This window comes from Callospermophilus lateralis, chromosome 11 (assembly GCF_048772815.1).
Source record: "Callospermophilus lateralis isolate mCalLat2 chromosome 11, mCalLat2.hap1, whole genome shotgun sequence".
NCBI classification, from domain to species: domain Eukaryota; kingdom Metazoa; phylum Chordata; class Mammalia; order Rodentia; family Sciuridae; genus Callospermophilus; species Callospermophilus lateralis.
Genome location: NC_135315.1, coordinates 79340434 through 79360990, shown reverse-complemented (window position 1 = coordinate 79360990; position 20557 = coordinate 79340434). Strand labels below are relative to the sequence as shown.

At 33.4% G+C, this 20557-nt stretch overlaps 1 protein-coding gene across 1 annotated transcript in view; it reads right to left on the bottom strand.

The window, feature by feature from the left end:
• Positions 1-2480: 2480 nt before the first annotated feature.
• Positions 2481-20557, bottom strand: part of LOC143410625 (collagen alpha-1(XI) chain-like) — a 41895-nt gene continuing 23818 nt past the window's right edge. The window contains exon 3 of the mRNA XM_076871446.1: positions 2481-2693. Coding sequence (XP_076727561.1) covers positions 2481-2693 — 213 coding nt within the window. The remainder of the gene's footprint in view (positions 2694-20557) is intronic.

Below are 20557 nucleotides of genomic sequence, written 5' to 3'. Positions count from 1 at the left end.
GATCCTGGGATGGTTGTTTCTCTCTCAGTCACAAGGATTCTGGATAAGATTGTCTTTAAGGTGCCTAATAGGGTGTGTCTTCAAAGAAGTCTACTTTAGAGCTAAAAAGTACATCCTCCAACCATTGGGGTTGAGTGAAAAGCAAATGGTTATGACACCCGAAAATTTATTGTTTTCTTATCTGGCATCTTCCTCAAAATAAAATGCTTCTCTTTGGGAAGATATCTTGAAAAACTACTGAGGAATAGTGAGACTGAGATAAAAACCTAGGTCTCTATGAGAAAAGAGAGGATTTTTTTTTCCAGGAAAGAACATAAAATTAGGGACTAAAGAGGAAAGAGATTTACATGAAGAAGCCAGTGAAACACTTTGAGGTGACCCTGAGGACATGAATCCATTTTCTCCCTCTCTCCCTCTCTCCCATTAACAAAAATCCTGATTTCCAAAGCAAATGGAGCTGGAAATTTTATGGAAAAAACAAGATGGAAAAAGCAGACAGGTTAGTTTCCAAAATAAATTGTCATATTTATTAATCCAAATAGAATAATATATATGCAATTTCACAAAGTTATTAATGGAATATTAAATAACACAAATTACAATATGTATTACTCATGCTTCATAGTGCACTTTATGTTCTCCATTTACTGACAAATAATATTTTGCAAAGTCATTTTTCTTAGGTAGAATACCTAAGAATCAGTCATTGTAATATTGTCATATTGTAATATAATGAAATAATAATGGATACACTTCAAAGTAAATATAAAGACTCCTTACTAATTTGATTTTACTAGTTTTTGTAATACTAGTATAGAATGATTATCTTATTATCAAAGTATCAATGTTAACATAGCATTACAGAAAAAAAAAGTGAAAGTTGATTTGTAATTACATTCTTGTAATTACAATGATTCAGGAGTCTCAAACAGGAGAATTGAAAATTGGAGGCCAGCCTGGGCAAGTTAGGGAGACCACGTTTCAATATAAAAAAATAAAATAAAAGGGCTAGGGATGTAAAAAAGTAGTAAAAGATCCTTGGGTTCAATCCCCAGTGCCAATACAAAAAATAAATGAATAAATGTTTTCCTTTTTATTATAATCCATATAGAAACTGGTAATAAAAGTTGTTTATTCCTGTCTTGTTCAACCAGATTTTCTTGCAGTTTCTATTATAGCTATGTGTCATGTTCCTCACCAAATGCTTCCAGTAAAAAGTAAGTTTGACATCTCAACAGCATAGAAAATATGCATTTCAACAACTAAAATAGAAAAAGGCAGGATCACTTCTCAATGAACTTAAGAAGATTGATAACAATTATCCTCATGTAAATTGACTCAACTTACCTGACATAATAGCAATAAAACATGGGAGCAAAACACCTGAAGGTAATATATTAAAAAGGCATACCTTCCTTCTTCCAAAAATCAGAGCCATATCTCTTGCTAAAAAGAGTAAGACTTATCCTTCTTAAGAAAGAAGCATAAAATAAATCTTATCATTCTTGAACATATACAATAAATACTACAAATGTTAATATTAAGTCATCACATAATCTGTCAGATACAAAAGCATAAACCTAAAGGGTATTTCACCCATCACGTTGGACTTGACAGAAAATATATTTAGTGAATCATAAGGCATTTAAAAACTATGAAAAGAAAAACAAACAAAATATCCAGTAATTTTTTCTTTTTTCTCTCAGACTTGTTAAGAATACCTTTTTTGAAACAAAAAACACTGATATTAAGTCATGGAAAAAATTAGGGCAACAGATTCACTATCATTCCTTAAAAATAAACAAGTGTTGGAAAAACACATATTAAAGAGATTTTATTGTAAAATCTAACCTAAATTCACTTCAACAGTAGCAATAAATCAAAATATCTTAACCTTTTCTAACTAGTTAAAAAAATCAAAATATACTTACAGTATATTTAAAAGGTTAAAAAAAACTATTGAGTTAAAATAAGAACAGTTTTGTTGTTCTAAGACTTTCCCCCTTCTCAAATTAATAATTCTTATAAAAAATATACTAAAAACAGTTCTAATTCCAATAAAAACATACATTCCTTACTTTGGGTCTTTTTTTAAAATTCCCTGTGTGAAAATGGGGTGAGGGGGAAGAACTACCTAATTATTCAACAAAGCCTAAAAACTTTAAAATAGTTCTTAGGCCATTTTCCCATCTGCATGAACTGTCAAAGGCCTGAGGAAAGTCAAGTATACTACAAGATATAATACCTTTATCTTGAAGCTGTGTTAATTATTTAATGCTAAAGAGCAAAAATGAGCTATTAGAAATCATACTCTAAAATGGAATACACTCATATATGCAATGTACAAGTGAAATAACTCTAGTTCTAATAAAATTAAGGAACAAAATGCATAAGGAAGGGAAAATTACCAAGTATCATTAAGTCACTTCTTCTTATACATATTACAAAACTATTGAGTATAATGTAAAATATAATTAAAATTAAATACGTAAGTAAAGTCCCCAAACTGAAGATGCCATGCATATCGGGGAAATGAGAGGACCTGGTGATCTTGTACTCCTCACCTCATCTACCTGAGGTTCCTGAGCCTGAGCAGCCTTGGGTGCTGAAGAGTCACAGTCTGGACTATAATGCTCACAGTAGTCATATGCTGCCTTGGGATCACCTGTGATTAAAAACTGCTGGATGTCCCCCTACAAAGAAACAGACATGGATATGGTCAGTAAATCGTAGTACACATATCGAGAGCAAGATTTCTCTAAGATGATCTGTACTTTATTTGTAAATAACTGAAGTAGAAAATCACTTTTATTTCAATGTGAAGAATTATAGGACTGAGAGAGAAACATATTTAACAAACTAGTTATAAATATTAACCTCCATTAATGTTTTCCATAACAGTTTTACTATTTTACATTCCGACCAGTACTACATAAGTGTTTCACTTTCTCTATATTCCTACCACCCTATTTTACTTTCTATTTAAAAACTGCCATTCTCATTGGGGTTAGATGATATTTCACTGTGGTTTTGATTCACATTTCTCTGATGATCAGTAATGGCATAATTTTTTAAAAATACACTCATTAGTCTTTTATATGTCTTCTTTAAGAAATGTCTATTCAGATATTTGGCCCATTTCGTAACCCATTCATTTTTATTTTTGCTATTGAGTTATTTGTATTCTTTATATATTCAGGATACTAACCCCTTTTAAGATGCATAGTTTGCATACATTTTCACCCATTCTCTAGGTTGTCTTTTCACTTGGTGGACTATTGCCTTTGTTATGCAGAAACTTTTTAAGTTCAATGGAATCATGTTTGTTGGTTTTTGCTTTTTTGTTGTTGATGCTATTGAGATTTTATCCCCAAAATTCTTTCCAGACCTATATCAGAAAGCATTTTCTTCTAGTACTTCCAATGCTTTGAGATTTATATTTAAGTATTTCATTTGGAGTTGATTTTTGTGAGTGGTGAAAGACAGAAGTCTAGTTTCATTTTTCTGAGTATGGACATCCAGTTTCCCAGCATGATTTATTGAAGAGACTGTGCTTTCCTCAATATGTGTTATTGATTCCTTTGTAGAACACTGACTGTAAATGTGTGGTTTTTATATCTTGGTTTTCTATTCTGTTCCTTTGGCCTACATGTCTGTTTTTAGGCTAGTACCATGGTCTTTATTTTGAAGTGCATTTTGAAGTCAGGTAGTATGGTGATGCTTATAACATTGTTGTTTTGGTATAAGTTTTTTGCTTTTAATATGTTTTCCACCACTTTTTGCCCTCAGTGGTATCTGGTGAGAATCAGCTACTAATCTTAATGAGAATCCCATATAAATTATCATCACTCCATGCTTGAACTTTGAAAGTTCTCCTTTTGTCTTTATTGAGTGACTGGTTTTGAAGTGTTTAGTTGTGGATTTCTACAAGTTTATCACACTTGGGGTTTGTTAGGAGTCTTAGATGTGCAGATTAACATGTTTCATCAATTCTGAGAAATTATCAGCTATCACTTCATTGAATATGCCTTTTTTATAATTTATTTTAATAATGCATTTTGATTCATTGTACACACTGCAGCACAACTTTTCATTTCTCTGGTTGTACACGATTATAGCATCACACCCTATGCGAACTCCTACATCTACCTAGGGGAATGATCTCCATCTCGTTCCACCATTTTTCCTGTACCTCTGCACCCTCTCCACTCACCCTTCCCTATGCCCAATCAAAGTTCCTCCATTATTCCCATGCCTCCACCTCACTCCCTATTTTGGGTCAGCATCCACTTATCAGAGAGAATAATCAGCCTTAATGTTTTGGGGATTGGCTTACTTCATTTAGCATGATATTCTCCAACTCCATCCATTTATTGAAAATGCCATGATTTTATTCTCTTTTAATGCTGAATAATATTCCATTGTGTATATATACCAAGGTTTCTCTATCCATTCATCTACTGATGAGCATCTAGGTTGGTTCCACAGTTTAGCTATTAAGAATTGTACTGCATTAAACATTCATGTGGCTATGTCCCTGTATTATGCTGTTTGGTCTCAAGGAGTGGGATAGCTGAGTCGAATGGTGGTTCCATTCCAAGTTTTTCAAGGAATTTCCATATTGCTTTCCAGATTGGTTGCCCAATTTGCAGTTCCACCAGCAATGTATGAGTGTGCTTTTTTGCCCACATCCTTACCAACATTTATTTTTGTCTGTATTCTTGATAACTGCCATTCTGACTGGCTTAAGATGAAATCTTAGAGTAGTTTTGATTTATATTTCTCTAATTCCTAGAGATGTTGAACATTTTTTTCATATTTTTGTTGATCAAATGTGTATCTTCTTCTGAGAAGTGTCTGTTCAGATCCTTAGTCCATTTATTGATTGCTTGATTTTTTTGGTGTTAAGATTTTTGATTTTTTTATATATCCTGGAGATTAGCACTCTGACGTGTGTGTGGCAAAAATTTGATCCCAAAACATAGGCTCTCTGTTCATCTCATTGATTGCTCATTGCATGGAGTTCATTCATTGAATTTGCCTTTGATCCCTTCCTCTGCTCTTTCTAGGGCTTCTACCATGTCTATTTTGGTATCTCACAGCTCTCTGACTCTGTCTATGTCTTTGTCATGATTTTCGTTTAATTTTCTTATACTAGATAATTCTCTGTTGTTTTATCTTCAGGTTCACTGATTCTTCTGCCAGTTCAAGTATTCCATTGAACTTCTCTAGTCATTTTTAAATTGGAGTTATTACACTTTCAACTCTGCAATTTCTGTTTAGTACATGTAAAAAATAATATCAATCTTTATGGCTGTTCTTTTTTTGGTAAAATATTATTATCTTACATTAAGTTATTTAGTCAAGGTTTCTTTTAATTTTTGAATGTATACATAATGTTGATTTAATGTCTTTGTTGTGAAAGTTCAGTATTTGTGGTTCTTCAAGGACAGTTCCTAATATTTGTTTTCCTTTGCATAGTACATAATTTACAGTTTCTTTGCCTTTCTTATAATTTTGAAAATTTGTTGTTGTTGTTGTTGTTGAATGTTTAAAAATGTAACTCTGGAAATCAGATTTTGTGCTCTCATATCCTGAGCCCATTGTGGTTTCTATTTATAGTTGTTGTTGATTCTAAGTCTGTATTCTTAGTTTCCTTGACTACTAGAGTCACTACTTAATTAGGGTATGATCAGCTAATGATTGGCCAGATATTTTCCTAAATACTTTAAATCTATAATATCACAGGAGGGTGATATTCTGGGAACTGGAGAACCCTTTACACATGCTAAAAGTTTACAACTGTGCCTTAGACCTCACTTATTCAAGTGCCCTTTTGAGGGCAGCAACATGAGATATTAGGACCTCTTTAAGTCTTTCCTGGACATGTATACAGGTCTTCTAGATGACCGGAAGAATGATGGAGCTTTCCAGAGTCCTTTATGGATTTCTCATTTCCAACTATTTTCTTTTAGTGTTTTCCTCCTCCCGTTTTTTTTTTACTCCATCTTTTGACCTTTATATCAATGTTGCCAACTACTTGCTAAATATCATCTACAATGTTTCATTATCAATAGAAAATGTAGCAAAATTAAAAAGTGAAAAGCATATCCACCAAAAATATCACTGACATGAAATATTATAATGTTTAAACATTCTTTTGATAAATCTTGTTAAACTTAGAAATTTCTCCACTGATCTCTCAGATTTTTAAATTTTATTAAAATTATTTAGTCATTTCATTCAATTAAAATTAATTCATTGTCCACTCAAAGTGTTTTAAAATTACATATAACATGGAAGCATAGTCATATAATACCTAAATAAGAAAACACTTTAATTTCCAGTATAACATGAAATAAAGCTAAAGCAGCAAATATCCATACAGTAAACCACATGGTTTATAATGGTTATACTAGTAGCATTTCCAATCAGAAAATATTTTCATATTTCATCAGCAATATAGATGATTATTCAAATAGGACTGTTTCTGGGATTTTTTTTTGACTTTTTAAAATCAATATATAGGGGAATATAACATTAACAATGCCTGTTGATTCCAGACAGGTTCAAAACAATTGAATACAAGGTCTTAAAATGTCAATAGCATTTTCAAACACCAACTGATCAACTTAAAACATACAGATACACCTGCATTGTTATGAATGGACAATTTCAAATAATAAAGAGAAATATGAATACATAGCTCTCCATTGTGCAGTTTAAGAAAATAATAATGAGGGGGCTGGTAGAATGCTTGCCTGATATGGTTGAGACCCTGGGTTCTATCCCCAGCATCACAAAAGTTAAAAAGAAAGAAGTTAACAAAAAGACATCATTAAGTACATTGAGTATGTTACTGAGAAAGGACATCAATGGTGGTTTCGATTAGAAACTCAATTTCCTAAACTTTCCCCAGCTTTGTCATTAACTGCTTGGAATTGTGAGGCTTCATCTTGTTAAAATGAATGCACTGGAAGATCATATCTAAGGTCCTCTCAGTGCTAAAAATTCTAGAATTACATACCTAATGACATAGGAAATATAATGAATGAGGTAAAGCTATTGCTGAAACAGAAGCAAAACATTGCTTATTTTATATAGAGATTGCATTTCTTAAAAGGTGTAGAGGAATATTGTTTTCCTAACTATTTACTATTCTACTTAAGGTATCTGACTTCATTGAGTGGAATGCTGCCAACTTTTTCACTATAAAATCTTATTTCAGGTGTTTCATAGTTAGTCATAAAATATAGGAGTGGAAAGGAATTGGAAAATTCAGTAAAAAAAAAAAATGAACAGCACTCTTTTCCCAGAAGATAGTTTACAGTGTTTTATATTAATCTATCATTGATGAAATGTTGTGAGAAAGTCTATAAATAAACAAGAATGCTCTGACAGGTTGAATGAACTGTAAATATTTAGATTCGATAGTGGTTTGAAAACTTCACAACTAGAAAAGAGTGAAGTAACCAAGTAAAACTGGCAACTACAGCATAAAAGCCTGGAATAGGCATTCTCATTCTCTAATGATCTGCAAAGCCAAAATGAAGGTAGAGTCAATAACATTCCTCATAATTTACACCTATGTCTAACTACAGTGTTTTCCTATGGACGGTAAAGATCAACAAGAGGAAAGTAAAGAGAATGTGAGAAAACAAAATAGAAACCGTGTAAACAGATGAGGTTCTTCTGAATGTCACATCATTGCGAAAACATCTCATCACATTTTCTATCAATGCCAGTGACATAAATAATAGCATATATTTCTTTCAAAACCAAATAATATTGTATACATGTTAACAGGTCTTTATTTAGTTATTCATTTAGTTTTTTGTTTATTTTACTTTTATTTATTTTACATAAACATTTAGATAGTCTCTGTAGGGCTGGGGATGTGGCTCAAGCAGTAGTGCGCTCGCCTGGCATGCGTGCAGCCCGGGTTTGATCCTCAGCACCACATACAAAACAAAGATCTTGTGTCTGCCGAAAACTAAAAAATAAATAGTAAAAAATTCTCTCTCTCTCTCTCTCTCTCTCTCTCTCTCTCTCTCTCTCTAAAAAAAATAGTCTCTGTAATGCCTAACTACTTCTATTTTGAATAATACAAAGGTAATACTCTATAAAATACACAAGATAAAAAATTCAGGTTTTCTGTGTATGTAAAAAATATGTTTATTAAGATGTATTACATAAAACTGGTCTAATATGTGCCAATGTTAAAAATTTTAATCTTCACATTCGACTCCTCATCTTGGGTGGAACCAACTAGTGCTAATTTGACATCAATTCTAGACTGAACATCCACTGAATTGCACAGCACAACAGTTGACTCTCCACAAAAATCAGTGGAAAACCAGGCTCTGATAAACTGTCATATTCAGTTACATCTAATAGAATAATCTGACATGTAGATAGATTATATACTTTGAACATAATAGGATCACAAAAAAGGCAAAGGAAATTAACATACAGCCACATAGCTAATGCAGGTGTTGGATCAATGGCAAACTATAACTGAAAAATTTTGGCCTCTCTTGAATGTCAAGCTAGCAAATAGTGATTGTTTTTCCATAAGACTGTCATTTCCACTCTGAATATTGGAAGATGTAACCTTTTAATATTAATAATGGATACCACTTATATTCTAAGAGATCAACTTACTTTTGGTAAGATTATGAAGACTCCAAATAACTACTATGTATACCAATGAATTTTAGAAATGTTGAGAATTAAATGTTATACCACCTGCCCCCCTTAATAGTGGAGTTAATCACACAGTTGTAATTTTGTTCTATACAGTGATCTACCTTCTAAATTATCTAGCTTCTAAATTTTGTGTCTCAATTAACTTGCAACCCATAGGTATCTAAATGAGAATAAACACTTATGAAATAATTATTTAAAATATCTTGATGGATTATTTGCAAATAACTAGAAGGAGGAGTGGGAAAGGGAAATAGCATTAAGCAGAATAAGCATTTTAATCTATTGAGGCATCAAACTGAATGCCAAATTCAGAGAAGAGCATATTGTTCTGCAAAACTGGAAAGAAGGACCTATTCATGGTGATGATGGGGACTGAAGTAGGAAGTAAAAGGAACAAAGCCATAAATTTAGAAAAATTCTAAGCAAGGAAACAATTTCAGGGAAATCTTACCAATTAACTGAATCCTGAAAGTCATGGAATGTCATTCAAAGGCTTTGAACAATGGTATGAATTGATCAATGTATTTTAACAAAATCACTTTGACCAAAAAAAAAAAGAGGAAGAGGATTTGGAAGCAGACAGTATGGAATCAGTCAGAAATATTATTCAATAACTCTTAGAACTAAAACCAAGTCAAGCACTGGCAAGAATGAAGCAGATAAGGGTACATATAGTGGAGTGGAGATAATATGAAGAAATATCTGAGATTTGGAGACTGTATGCTGATGATGGAGTGAGATACAGATTGCAAGGATAAATGCAGGAATGTTATTGAGGGGTGTAGGGAAATTCTGTAGCTCTTGAATGAGTAATGGTACACTACCAAAAACAGTTACTAAATAAGAAACATAACAGGACCAGAAATGTAGTTCAGTGATAGGGAACTTGCCTAGTACACATTAAGCCCTGGATTTAATCCCTAGCAACACAAGCAAAAAAAAAAAAAAGAAAAGAAAAAAAGAAAGAAAGATACATGGTAAAAGGAAAAGATTTGGGAGTCAACCATGTTAAGTGTAAGAAGCAGAATAATAATTCAATGTCATTTATGAAATAAGTTCAGTTTTTTTAGAAAATAGCCTTCATCCATGTTCTTCCTCTACTTACAGATTGTCAGATAATATTAAAGCCAGGTTAAATTACAAGAATCAGTAAGAATCAGCAGAAACTTTCCCTTTACTCTGACAGCCACACCTCTTTCTGTAGCAATTTAACTTTCTGCATAGATAATGAAGGAAGGGACAAGATGAACTTGCCTAGACTGTGCACTGGAACTAATACAGACTGAGATATTACAAGTGTCTTTATAACCAAGTAAAGAGCACTGAAAATAGCAAATGAGCAAACAAAAATGAACATTTGTTTATTTACAACAAGAGTAACAACTAATTATGTCCACAGCTAGTATTAAGTAAATGTAGTAGAAATATTGTCTCATTTAATTTGGCAAATAGGAAGAATTCAAGTTTTACTCCAGATGGTGTCCTTTGTATCCCTCAGACAACTGAACGTAATAAAAATTAAACATGGTAAGAAAATATTTGACTCCAAGTTTAAATGAAAAATTTGAAGGGAATGAGTTTCTAAGTACATTTACCAGTGATTAAATTAACTTTATAAATTAATTATACTAGAATTTATATCAAGTTTATACATTATGCAGATGTTTTCAAATATATTTTCATTACACTAGTAAAAAATTAAAACAACTCATGTTTTATGATTCCATATTAATTTGTTATAGTCTAACACTACTTATGCATGTCAACAATGCAAAGAAAAAAAGTACAAAAATGTATCCCTATATTTGTTTTTTGTTTTTTTTTCCTATATTTGAATTATAGATATATAAATCAGAATACTTGTTTTTTGTAGTATTCAATACATTTTCAGCTTATATTAATATAAATAGTGACTTCAACAATATAATTTCCAACATGGTTTCCTCTTTAGAAAACTCTTAAAATTTAAATTGCAAATATGTAAAAATATTGACATGATTCTTAGATTATAACAGAAGCCTTCATATCAATGTTTTTTATATAACACTTAAAATGTGTTTTCCAAATTTGACTCCCCTTCCAAAATAAATTCTTCTTATAGATACTACAAATATTTACTGTCCAAAACGTGTCATTGAAAGTAATATTTAAAAACTACAGGAGGATTTTAAAAGCAAATGGAAATCATTTTGCAACCTATTTTTTTTAAAATTAACTTGAGAAAAAATTTTTCTCATGTGAAAAGAAACATGTATCATGTACTATTTTTAACTTGTCTTTTAGCACCTGGACTTAAAAGATAAGTTCATGGAACTAATGTCAGCATAAAGGTCAATGCCCTTTGCAGTAGGCATGACTTTCATTGCCTGTCATGAAAAATTAACACTAGAATTTGACACTTACATTAAGTCAAAGTCATAGCCTTTGACGGGTTAGTGAATTGTAGACTTATTTTTAAAGTAATTGTTGTCTTTGAAACATGAAGGGACATGACAGACTATTCTCATGATGCCATAAAGAGTCCAACAATTGAACTGTCACATTCACTGCTCTAAGCAAGTATTCCAGATAGTTGGAAATCAATATTTTACCTATCAGTTTTTATCTTTTTTGTTGCATATTTTTCAGTCTCTTATAAAAAAAGATATTTGTCAGAAAAATTTTAAATGTTAGCAGTAGCGTATCAATACATCTACTATTCTAATTTTACATAAAATGATATTATCCAGAAAATAATAGGTTTGTTCAAATAGTGCCTTATTTTTACTTTTTTGCACTCTTTTACTATTTAACAATTATTCACAGATTGCTTTTAGTAAACTGAAACTTCATAAATCAAAATTGGCTATTTTTATAAAATTTTTCCAAGAGAATTTATAGAATATATATGTACACATATGCCATTCACACATATATGTAGCTGACATATATTTTACCCATAATATTAAAAACAAAAATGGTTTTTAAATGTCAAATCTGAAAACTTCACTATACACAACATAGTCAGTGTGTACATCGAACAAGTAACATCTATTGAGCAGTAAAAAATGAGGGGCATGCTTAAACCTAAAGCCATAATTCTTTATTTAAATTGGAGTATTTGGGGGGAAAAAGCAAATTTTTGTTGAAGACAAAGGAGACCTGGTATACAACATTGCTAATTTCAGGAGGTGCTGTGCCATATCATTTTAAGACAAGCTACCTTGTTTCACAAAACAAATTATCTCTTTTATTTTAATGTATTAGCACAAGTTAACAGAGATACATTTTAAAGAAAATAATTATGTTTTTCCAATAATTTCTAATTCTAATTTGTGAAGTAATTTAATAGATTACTTTCAGAATCCTTCAATGTTTGCTAATGATTCATTTATCTATTTATCCCACAAATGTTTATAATGTTAGATATCATGCTGAAACTATAGGTAGGACTCAAAGTTATAAGAAAAGAAGTGAATAAGACCTAGATACTCCTCTCAAAGAGCTCATACCTGGTGAGATTATTTTACACAAAAGCAAAATCATTAAGAAACATTTTTTCGCTACTTATTAGGTACTAATTATAAAGAAGAAAGAAGCTTGCAACAACTTTTATCTAAGAAAATCATAGGAATTCCCAAAAATGCATAGCATAAAAGGGATAATTTGTAAAAACCTGTCCAGTTTTTGTCTTAATGTAAGGATACTTAGTATACTTGAATGACTCTTTAAATCGTACAATTAGTACTTTTTTCTCTTTTCCTATGCCCAAAGAATCTAACCCCTAGATTTAGTATCACCTGACTATTGGTTTATAGTACAGACAAGGACAGCACCAGGAATTTGGAAAGTGGGAAGAGAAGGATCAGGCAGATTCCCCTGTACTTCTTGGCTTTTACAGAAGCTGGGGACCCTGACCATCAATGCCACTTTGGGAGCATAATTCTTCAGGACTGTAGCTGTCATTGAGTTCTTGCCGTAGTTTGGTTGTCCAATGTCTCCAAATACCCATATGTTAAAAGGTTGGCACCCAGGCTGGTGATTTCGGGAAGTGATAAAGCCTTTAGAAGGTGGAACCTAGTGAGTGGGTACCAGGCATGCCTTAAAAGGAATTGCAGTACTCTGGGAATTCTTTCTCTCTCCACTCTGGTTTAGGTTGAGATTGCTTCCTTCTCTGTGTATGCTTCTGCTTTGATGTATTTCCATCTGCTCTTACCAATGGCCAAATCAGTGGAGTCAGCTGATTTTGATTTTGAACTTCCCAAACTGTGATTTTTGTTGTAATAACACAAAGTTATCTAATACATAAAATTGGCACCAAGGAGTGAGGTCAAGAGAAACCTTTGGAACTGATAAATGAGAACAGGTTGGAAGAGTTGGAGGAGAGGGCAAGAGAGAGCCTGGAATTCTGTACACGGAACATACCAGGTGATACTGGTCAGGACCTAGAAGGCCAAAATGCTGATTGAAATTTGAACAAGTAAAGACCAGGAAGATGAGATTTCAGATGGAAACAAGAATTCTATTGGGAATTCGAGTACAGGTCTCTCTTGGGGCACCATGACAAAAATATTGGTTGCAGTGTGTTTGTGCCCTAAGACATGAATGCAAAACATAAAAGCAATTAACTAGTTTATTGGGCAGAGGAGATCTCAAAGTAGCAAAGTATTCAGGCGATAGATCCATGTTACTGGCTGCTTTAGTCAAATTTATAATGACCAAAAGAAAGCACGTTGGAAAGATTTAGAAGTTTCAGCCTGGTTAGAGAGTGGGAAAGAAAAAGCATGCTTGGGAGGTAAATCTGCAGACAAGCAGGGTGAAGAGATTACTAGTAATGTTAATCACTGGGGCAATAGAAAAGACATTTTCAGAGAATTGCAAGCATCTTGAAGGCCACCACTCCCATCACGGGAATATTAGAGGCCTAAAAGTACAAAATTTGTTTTGAGACCTTCTAGGACAAAATGTTTCATGAAATAGTGCTGGAGCCCCCTCCACGGCCAGGGTCATCTTGATATTCTGGCTAGCCAATGAGTTACACCATGGATATTGCAGCTGGGCCCAGAGGAAGCTTATGCTGGTGGCAGACCTTCATAATGTTCATATGATGCTTGTTTTGTAGGTGAGCAAAATTCAAGAGTTATGGGGTCATAGCAGCTTCCTCTAGTCCACTGGAGGACTGACAGGCCCCTGCAGGGTTGAGTCCTACAGAGGGTCCCACATGGAGCAATCCCTACTAACGTTGTGGGTGTGAAACTGAAGCAAAAATGGAAACACCAGGAATACAGAGAAGCCAGCAACATGCAGTGGTCACTGGGGAAAGCTACAGACAGCGTGTAAAATCAGCATGATAGATTCTTCATGTGGGCTGCAATCAGCACACCTCTAAAGGCAGGGTTGCCTGGGTTCTTGGAATCCTAACTCTCCTGACAATGTATCCAAGATGCCATAGTTAAAATACTAAAATTTAACCTTTATCTTGTTGGATTTAAAACTTGCTTTGAGTCAGTTCTTCCTATTTCCCTATGTCTCCCTTTTGGAATAGGAATGTTTACCCTATGTCTGTCCCACCACTGTATACTACAAGTATTTAAGCTGTTTTTGACTTTTACAAAGACACACAGATGAAAGTTTGCCTTGAGACTCAGATGAGACTTTGGTTCTAAACTTTTTGAGCCATGTTGGAACTTAGGAACTTAGGGAGACTTTGGAACTTAGGGAGATGAAACGAAAGCATTTTGTACAGTGAATGGAGACATATTGTGGTTAAGGGCAAAATACTAAGCTTTGGATATTTAAATGCCCCACAAAGACTATACACTAAAGGCTTGGTTCCCATGTTGGCACTCTTAGGAGGTAGCAGAAGATGAGGAGATGAGGCTTAATGGGTAATCTATAGATCACTGGGGATGTGCTCTCAAAGGAGATTGTGGGACCCCAGTCACTCTCCCCTTCTCTGCTTCAGTTTGAGATGTGACAATTTGCTCCTACATCCTTTCCTGCCATTATGTGTTACCATCTATTAACTAGAGGCCAACTAAATGGGTCCACACATTGGAGTGTGAACTTTCTAAACTGAGTTAAACAAAACTTTTCTCTTTATAAGTTAACCACTTCCAATATTTCACTATGGTAATTCCAATATGACTAGTACTGCTCTGTAACACCATTTCTGCCCTAAGGAAGGTAATGCTAACCACTAGGTTTCTCAGCCTTCTGCAACCATCTAAGTAGAGTTCTACTTCCTTCTAAAGTTGGAGAAAGACCTTATTTTAAAGCTCTAGAATAGTAATTGAAATCTTCCAATTATAAATTGGAATTACAAACACACATACACATTAAATTTAAGGTTTCATATAATCAGTATGTGAGTCACTTGGCAGAAAAGTACAGGATCTTTAGTAGAAGACAAAGGCAAAATATATAGTCTGGCTTCCTCTACTAAACCAGTCAATCTATTTTGTTCAGTTACATTCACAGGAACATAAACTTCATGAGAGCAGGTGTTTTATTCTCTGGTTTCCACAGTTCCTAGACTAGGCCTACACGCATTGGATTCTCAGTAAACATTCAATGAATGGATCTCCAAGCAAACAATTTATTCATCATTAACAAATTCTATTTCAAGGGCTGGGGGTTTAGTGTAGTGGTGGAGCACTTGCCTAGCACAAGTCAGGCACTGAGTTTGATCCTCAGCACCATGTAAAAATCACTAAATAAAATAAAGATATTGTGTCCATCCACAACTAAAAAAAAATTTTTTAAAAGATTCTATTTCAATGTTAATTAAGAATAGTAGTACTTGTTCTGTACTTCCTCCAAAATTCTAAAACAATTTGTACACATTTGAGCAGCTTGTAAACATAAAATTTATGCAAACATAAGGTATTTTCATCGTGTATTTGAAGGCAATTAAAAGAGAATATAAGCTTTTGAATAGCAAATTTCTAGACAATGCATGTGTCAGCACTACCAAGTTTAAGGAATGCTGCCACAGAATTCATTTATAATTGTTCCAAAAATAAGTTCAAAAGAAAATCAATTTCAGGAGTTTTAAAGTCATTATTCTATTAGTCAAGTCGGGAAAAAGTACATAGAAAAAAAAAAGAAAAATACATTTAGCTAAGCAGACTAACATGTGCCACTATAAAAGCAACAATAAAATGCAATTCTATATTTTTCCAATAAATACTTATCCAGACACTAAAACTTCTGTTCATACTTGATATTAGAGCTTTATTGGAAAGTATAGTGGGTCTTGAAAGAGACATTGGTTGCACACCCAGCAAGAAGCCTGACATTAAATACCAAATATGGCATAAAATTCTTAAGAAGTGACTACCATTATGTGAAGATTAATTTCAAATCTGTGCTTCCTGCCTACTCAGACTTCTGAATTTGCCAAGACAGTAACTCTTCATCACAGGGTTTTCTTTCTAACATTCCACAGTTAATGATTCTTTCTCAACTATTTTGTGTGGTAAAGGAAAGCTGCCAACATGCTTAGAATTTTAGTGTAATTGAAAAATGCATCAGAGATTGCATCTGAACCATAATTCAAAGGAAAGAATGAAAAAAAACACATAATCACAGACAGGACTACTAGCCACAAAGTTCCAAACATGGCTTCAGAAACCAGTTTCATGAAAATGAGCGGTGTTCTATATTACTGCATATATATCTACTTCACATTTACCAAGTATTACAGAAAATGCCTACATTTGTGTAAAATAATTCCAATAAAAGGACACATTTTTGGTATACTTTCTAAATCATCAATGTTTAAAAAAAACCAAGGTTTCTACTGAAGGATAAGCACTAATTATGGTTCTACTCCACCAGAAGAAGAAGATAAAACAAAACAAAACAAAACAAAAATGAACAGAATGAGAAAAAATAGACCTTGCCTACTGCTTCTATTGTATGTGGGTTATCTAGACTTAATAGAATTAATAAGTGATAGGAGGTATATTTATTTTCTCTTTCAATAAAAAACTGTTACATCACCTGCAAGACTCCAGACTTTGGGGATACAGCCGAGAGCTCCTGCCTGGCTACAGCTTGTATGCTAGAGGCACATACAAAGTTAGCAAAATGTAGTGTATCAGAAAGTGGCAAATGCTATGAAGAGTATGAATAAATAAGAGAGATGTGTCAGTAAGTTGGGTGCTGACTCACTAATGAAGGCTCATGAAGACAGAGTTATCTGAAGACCTAAGGGAGTTAAAAAAAAAAGTGAAGCCATCTGAGGAAGAGCCTTCCAGGAACTAGTAGACGAATAGACAAGAGCTACTCCAAGGCAGAAGCATGTTTGATATACTCAAGGAAGAGACTACCTGTGGCCCAGAGGGAGCAAAGAGTAAGAAACCATTGAACAAAGTTAGAGAGAAGTGCAGAGGGATGGTATGGATCACACAGGACCATGTAGACTTTTGAAAGAAATAGAACTTTAAACAAGAAGGGAAACCATCGAAAGGTTATGAGCAAAGAGTGACATTTCATTTACTCATTTGTCCTTTTAGTCAGGTGCTGTTGGACAGAAATAGGGCTGCTATTCCAGGCATGCTGGTTGGAGAACAGACTAACAAATGGGAAAGACAGAAGCAGTGATGTCGATTAAAGGGTTTTTTCAATTATTCAAGAAACACATAATGCTGATATTTAACAAAAATGCTGATATTTAATTAAAATGTCAGCATTTAAATGGTACTTACTATACACCTGCCACTCTTCTAAGAACTTTATATAGTTGTTATGAAGAGAAAAGAATTAGATCATGTCTTTAAAAGATCAAGTTCTAAAAACACCTACATAGTAATTTAAATAACTAATCATATTCTTAGTGTAACTCTTTGAGCTAATAATAATTTCTCTATGTTTATTATAAAATTCAGGAAGTATAAAAAAGATGGTGAAATAGACTTTGTATAGCATAATCCTACAACTTCTTACTACTATAAAGCTTTTTTAATAAAGTTGCTAAAATTGCAAACAGTTTGTGTCTGTAAATACCATCTATTTACTATGTGTGTGTCAGTGCTAGGAACACAAGGCATTAAGTTCTTCTCTCCCTTAACCCCACATGTCCTAACATACTTTTACAAGATAATATCTTATAGATATATTTAACTAACAGTCCCCAGCTCTTACCAGATCTAACCTACATTAGCATCCAGAAGTGAGACACTTCTCTTCAATTCTCCCACTGCAAGTACCTCACACATGAGTTCATATTAAATATTTCATATTTTCTTATTTTTGCCAGGTCCTTCATCTTCTAGACTAATAAATAAATAAATAGATAAACAAACAAACAAACAAACAAATAGGTCGAGATGTTTAATTACTCAAAGAAATTTTTTCAGAGTCCACAGTTTAAAAGTTCAACCCCTCAGCTTGATGTAAAAGGTAAAGAAATCCTTACACATCCAACCAGGTCATTCGCCCAATGCCCCCAAACCACATTGTCCTTCTCACAACAGCTGTGCTCATTCCAAGCACTCATTGCTTACACGTGTGTTCTCATCTTTAAATGTCCTTTTATTTTTCATTATTGTGGATCCAGTTGTTACAACCTCCCTTGAACATTTTGATGTCTTTATTATGGAAGATAATAACATTTTGGTTACTGTTTGTGTCTCTAGACCCCTTATTTGAGCACCAGATTTAGAAAATATATTTATTCTGCTTCAATAAAAGAATCCATTAATTAAATATCAAACTTTCAAATGGCATATGCTAGCCTGCAGCTATCTACACCCTTCCTACATCCTGATACCTCCAACAAAATGTTTTGGATCTTCATTGGTTATAAGCACTGTGCCAAACTTAGTGTCTGATGATGCTCTTGGGATATATCTAAACAAAGAGGATATAAATCCTGTTTTCAGGAAATTTTTAGTCTAGTGAGAAAGTTATACATTAATAGACATAAATAATTATGAAGCAATGTGGTGATGAAGATATGAAAACAAGAATGCAAATGCAAGATGGCTTTTTTTCATAAAATTCTGCAGATTAATAGTTCAGCATAAAAAGGAAAAAAAGCACACGTATGGCCTTTCCCCAGAGCAATCTATATAAGAAAGGCAAAATTTATAAAAGAGATCACATAAAATGTGACACTTTATTATGCATTGTTGGTAGCACAAAATCCAGTGATACACTAATCACAACTGTTGTATAATAAAGAACAGAAGCTTCTAGAAAAGACAACCAAGGAAATGTATTACAGATCATTGAAGGTTGGTCGTAAATCATGCAGCACATTTTTGCGTGTTGTTCTACACCACACTTGTCAGACCAACTCAGTGTGCAGCAATAAGAAATGTAATTACACATCAAACAGACAAAAACAGATGGTCCTTTCAGTGTTGTTTAAGGATAACCCTCAGAGAAGGATTAACCCTATTATATATAGATGCCATCATTAGTCAAATTTAACCTAAATATCTCCTATAGATTATTAACACCAAATCAAGTAAAATCCAACAAATGTAAAACTTGATGAAAAATAAAATCGTATGTTTTATGAAAATACTTTTACAAGATAATGTCTTATAGATATATTTAACTATTTTTGCATGAAAGCCAAGAGGTCTCATTTAGAAAGAACTGCACACACATTTGGTTGTTTTATATTAAGGAAATCCAATATGTCTGTGAATCCAATGAGTCTTTAAAGCAGTATAGTTGCTGAAGCTTAATATAACCTGGGTGTGTGGTGTCTACTGAGCATTGAATTTGTGTTTGTTACACTCACAGACTTGAACACTTTTTTAACATCAACACTCTCAAATTTTATCTCATGTTGTTATCTATGATGTATTATTTCTCTTAGTTTGGTATATTATTTCCTGACATTTTGAAAATAAATAACTCTGATGCCTTAATACATTACACCAACATGAATCACAAAACTGATTCCCCACAATGCTTTCAACAATTTTTTTAAAAGCCAGAGCGACATTCCCAAATGCTCAAGTTAACCACAGATTTACAGACAAAAAGAAAACTAAACAACCATAATAAACTTAAAGCTTCCGTGTTTTGTTTTTATTTGCTGACTCCATGCTTCTCTGACAGAGTATGTAATAAAGTCCAATTCCAAACTGACATTTCATTTTTGCTTTCACATATTGAAGTCTACTATAAAATAATAAACTATAAACTTGAGTGTTTACAAAGACAAATATGAGTGCTATGTTATCATATCTACTGTTTCACCTAATTCCAAAAATGGTCAATGAACAAAAATTTATTTTGTAAACAAAAGTAAAATACTCAATATTGCAATGCACTATTATCCCACTTTATGCAGGGTCTCTGTCCCTTGTGGCTTGTCCTTTACTCTCACAACACTGCACAAAATACTTTCAGGGGCTGCTTTCAGGGACCTCAAACCTGCTACATATTGCGGTACCTCCTGAGCTTCCCTTTGAAATCTTGATGGGAGCTTTCATGACCCCACAACTCCTGTATTCTGCATGTCTGCAAGACCAAGATTATATGGATGATGCCAAGTTCTACACCAGTTCAATCAGTAGCCAGACTCCCTTGGCTGAAACTGGCATGGTCTCTGAGTGCCTGGATGGCTGAACATGGGGAAAGAAATCCCAGGGAAATAATTACCTAGGCAATCCTCTGTGAGCAGAGTACTCTTGGGCTCTCAAAGGAAAGTCTTTGATCTTGGGATGGTTGAGGTTTTGCAGATTATTGAGATGCCCTACAGATATCTTTTCTACTGTCCTACAACAGACTTGGCTTCTTTATAATGACACTAACTTTTGTAACAACCATACTTCTCTAGCCTACAGAACTAAAAGTTCTCCATTTCTGCCCAACCTGAAGTTTCACAGATCATTCTCCT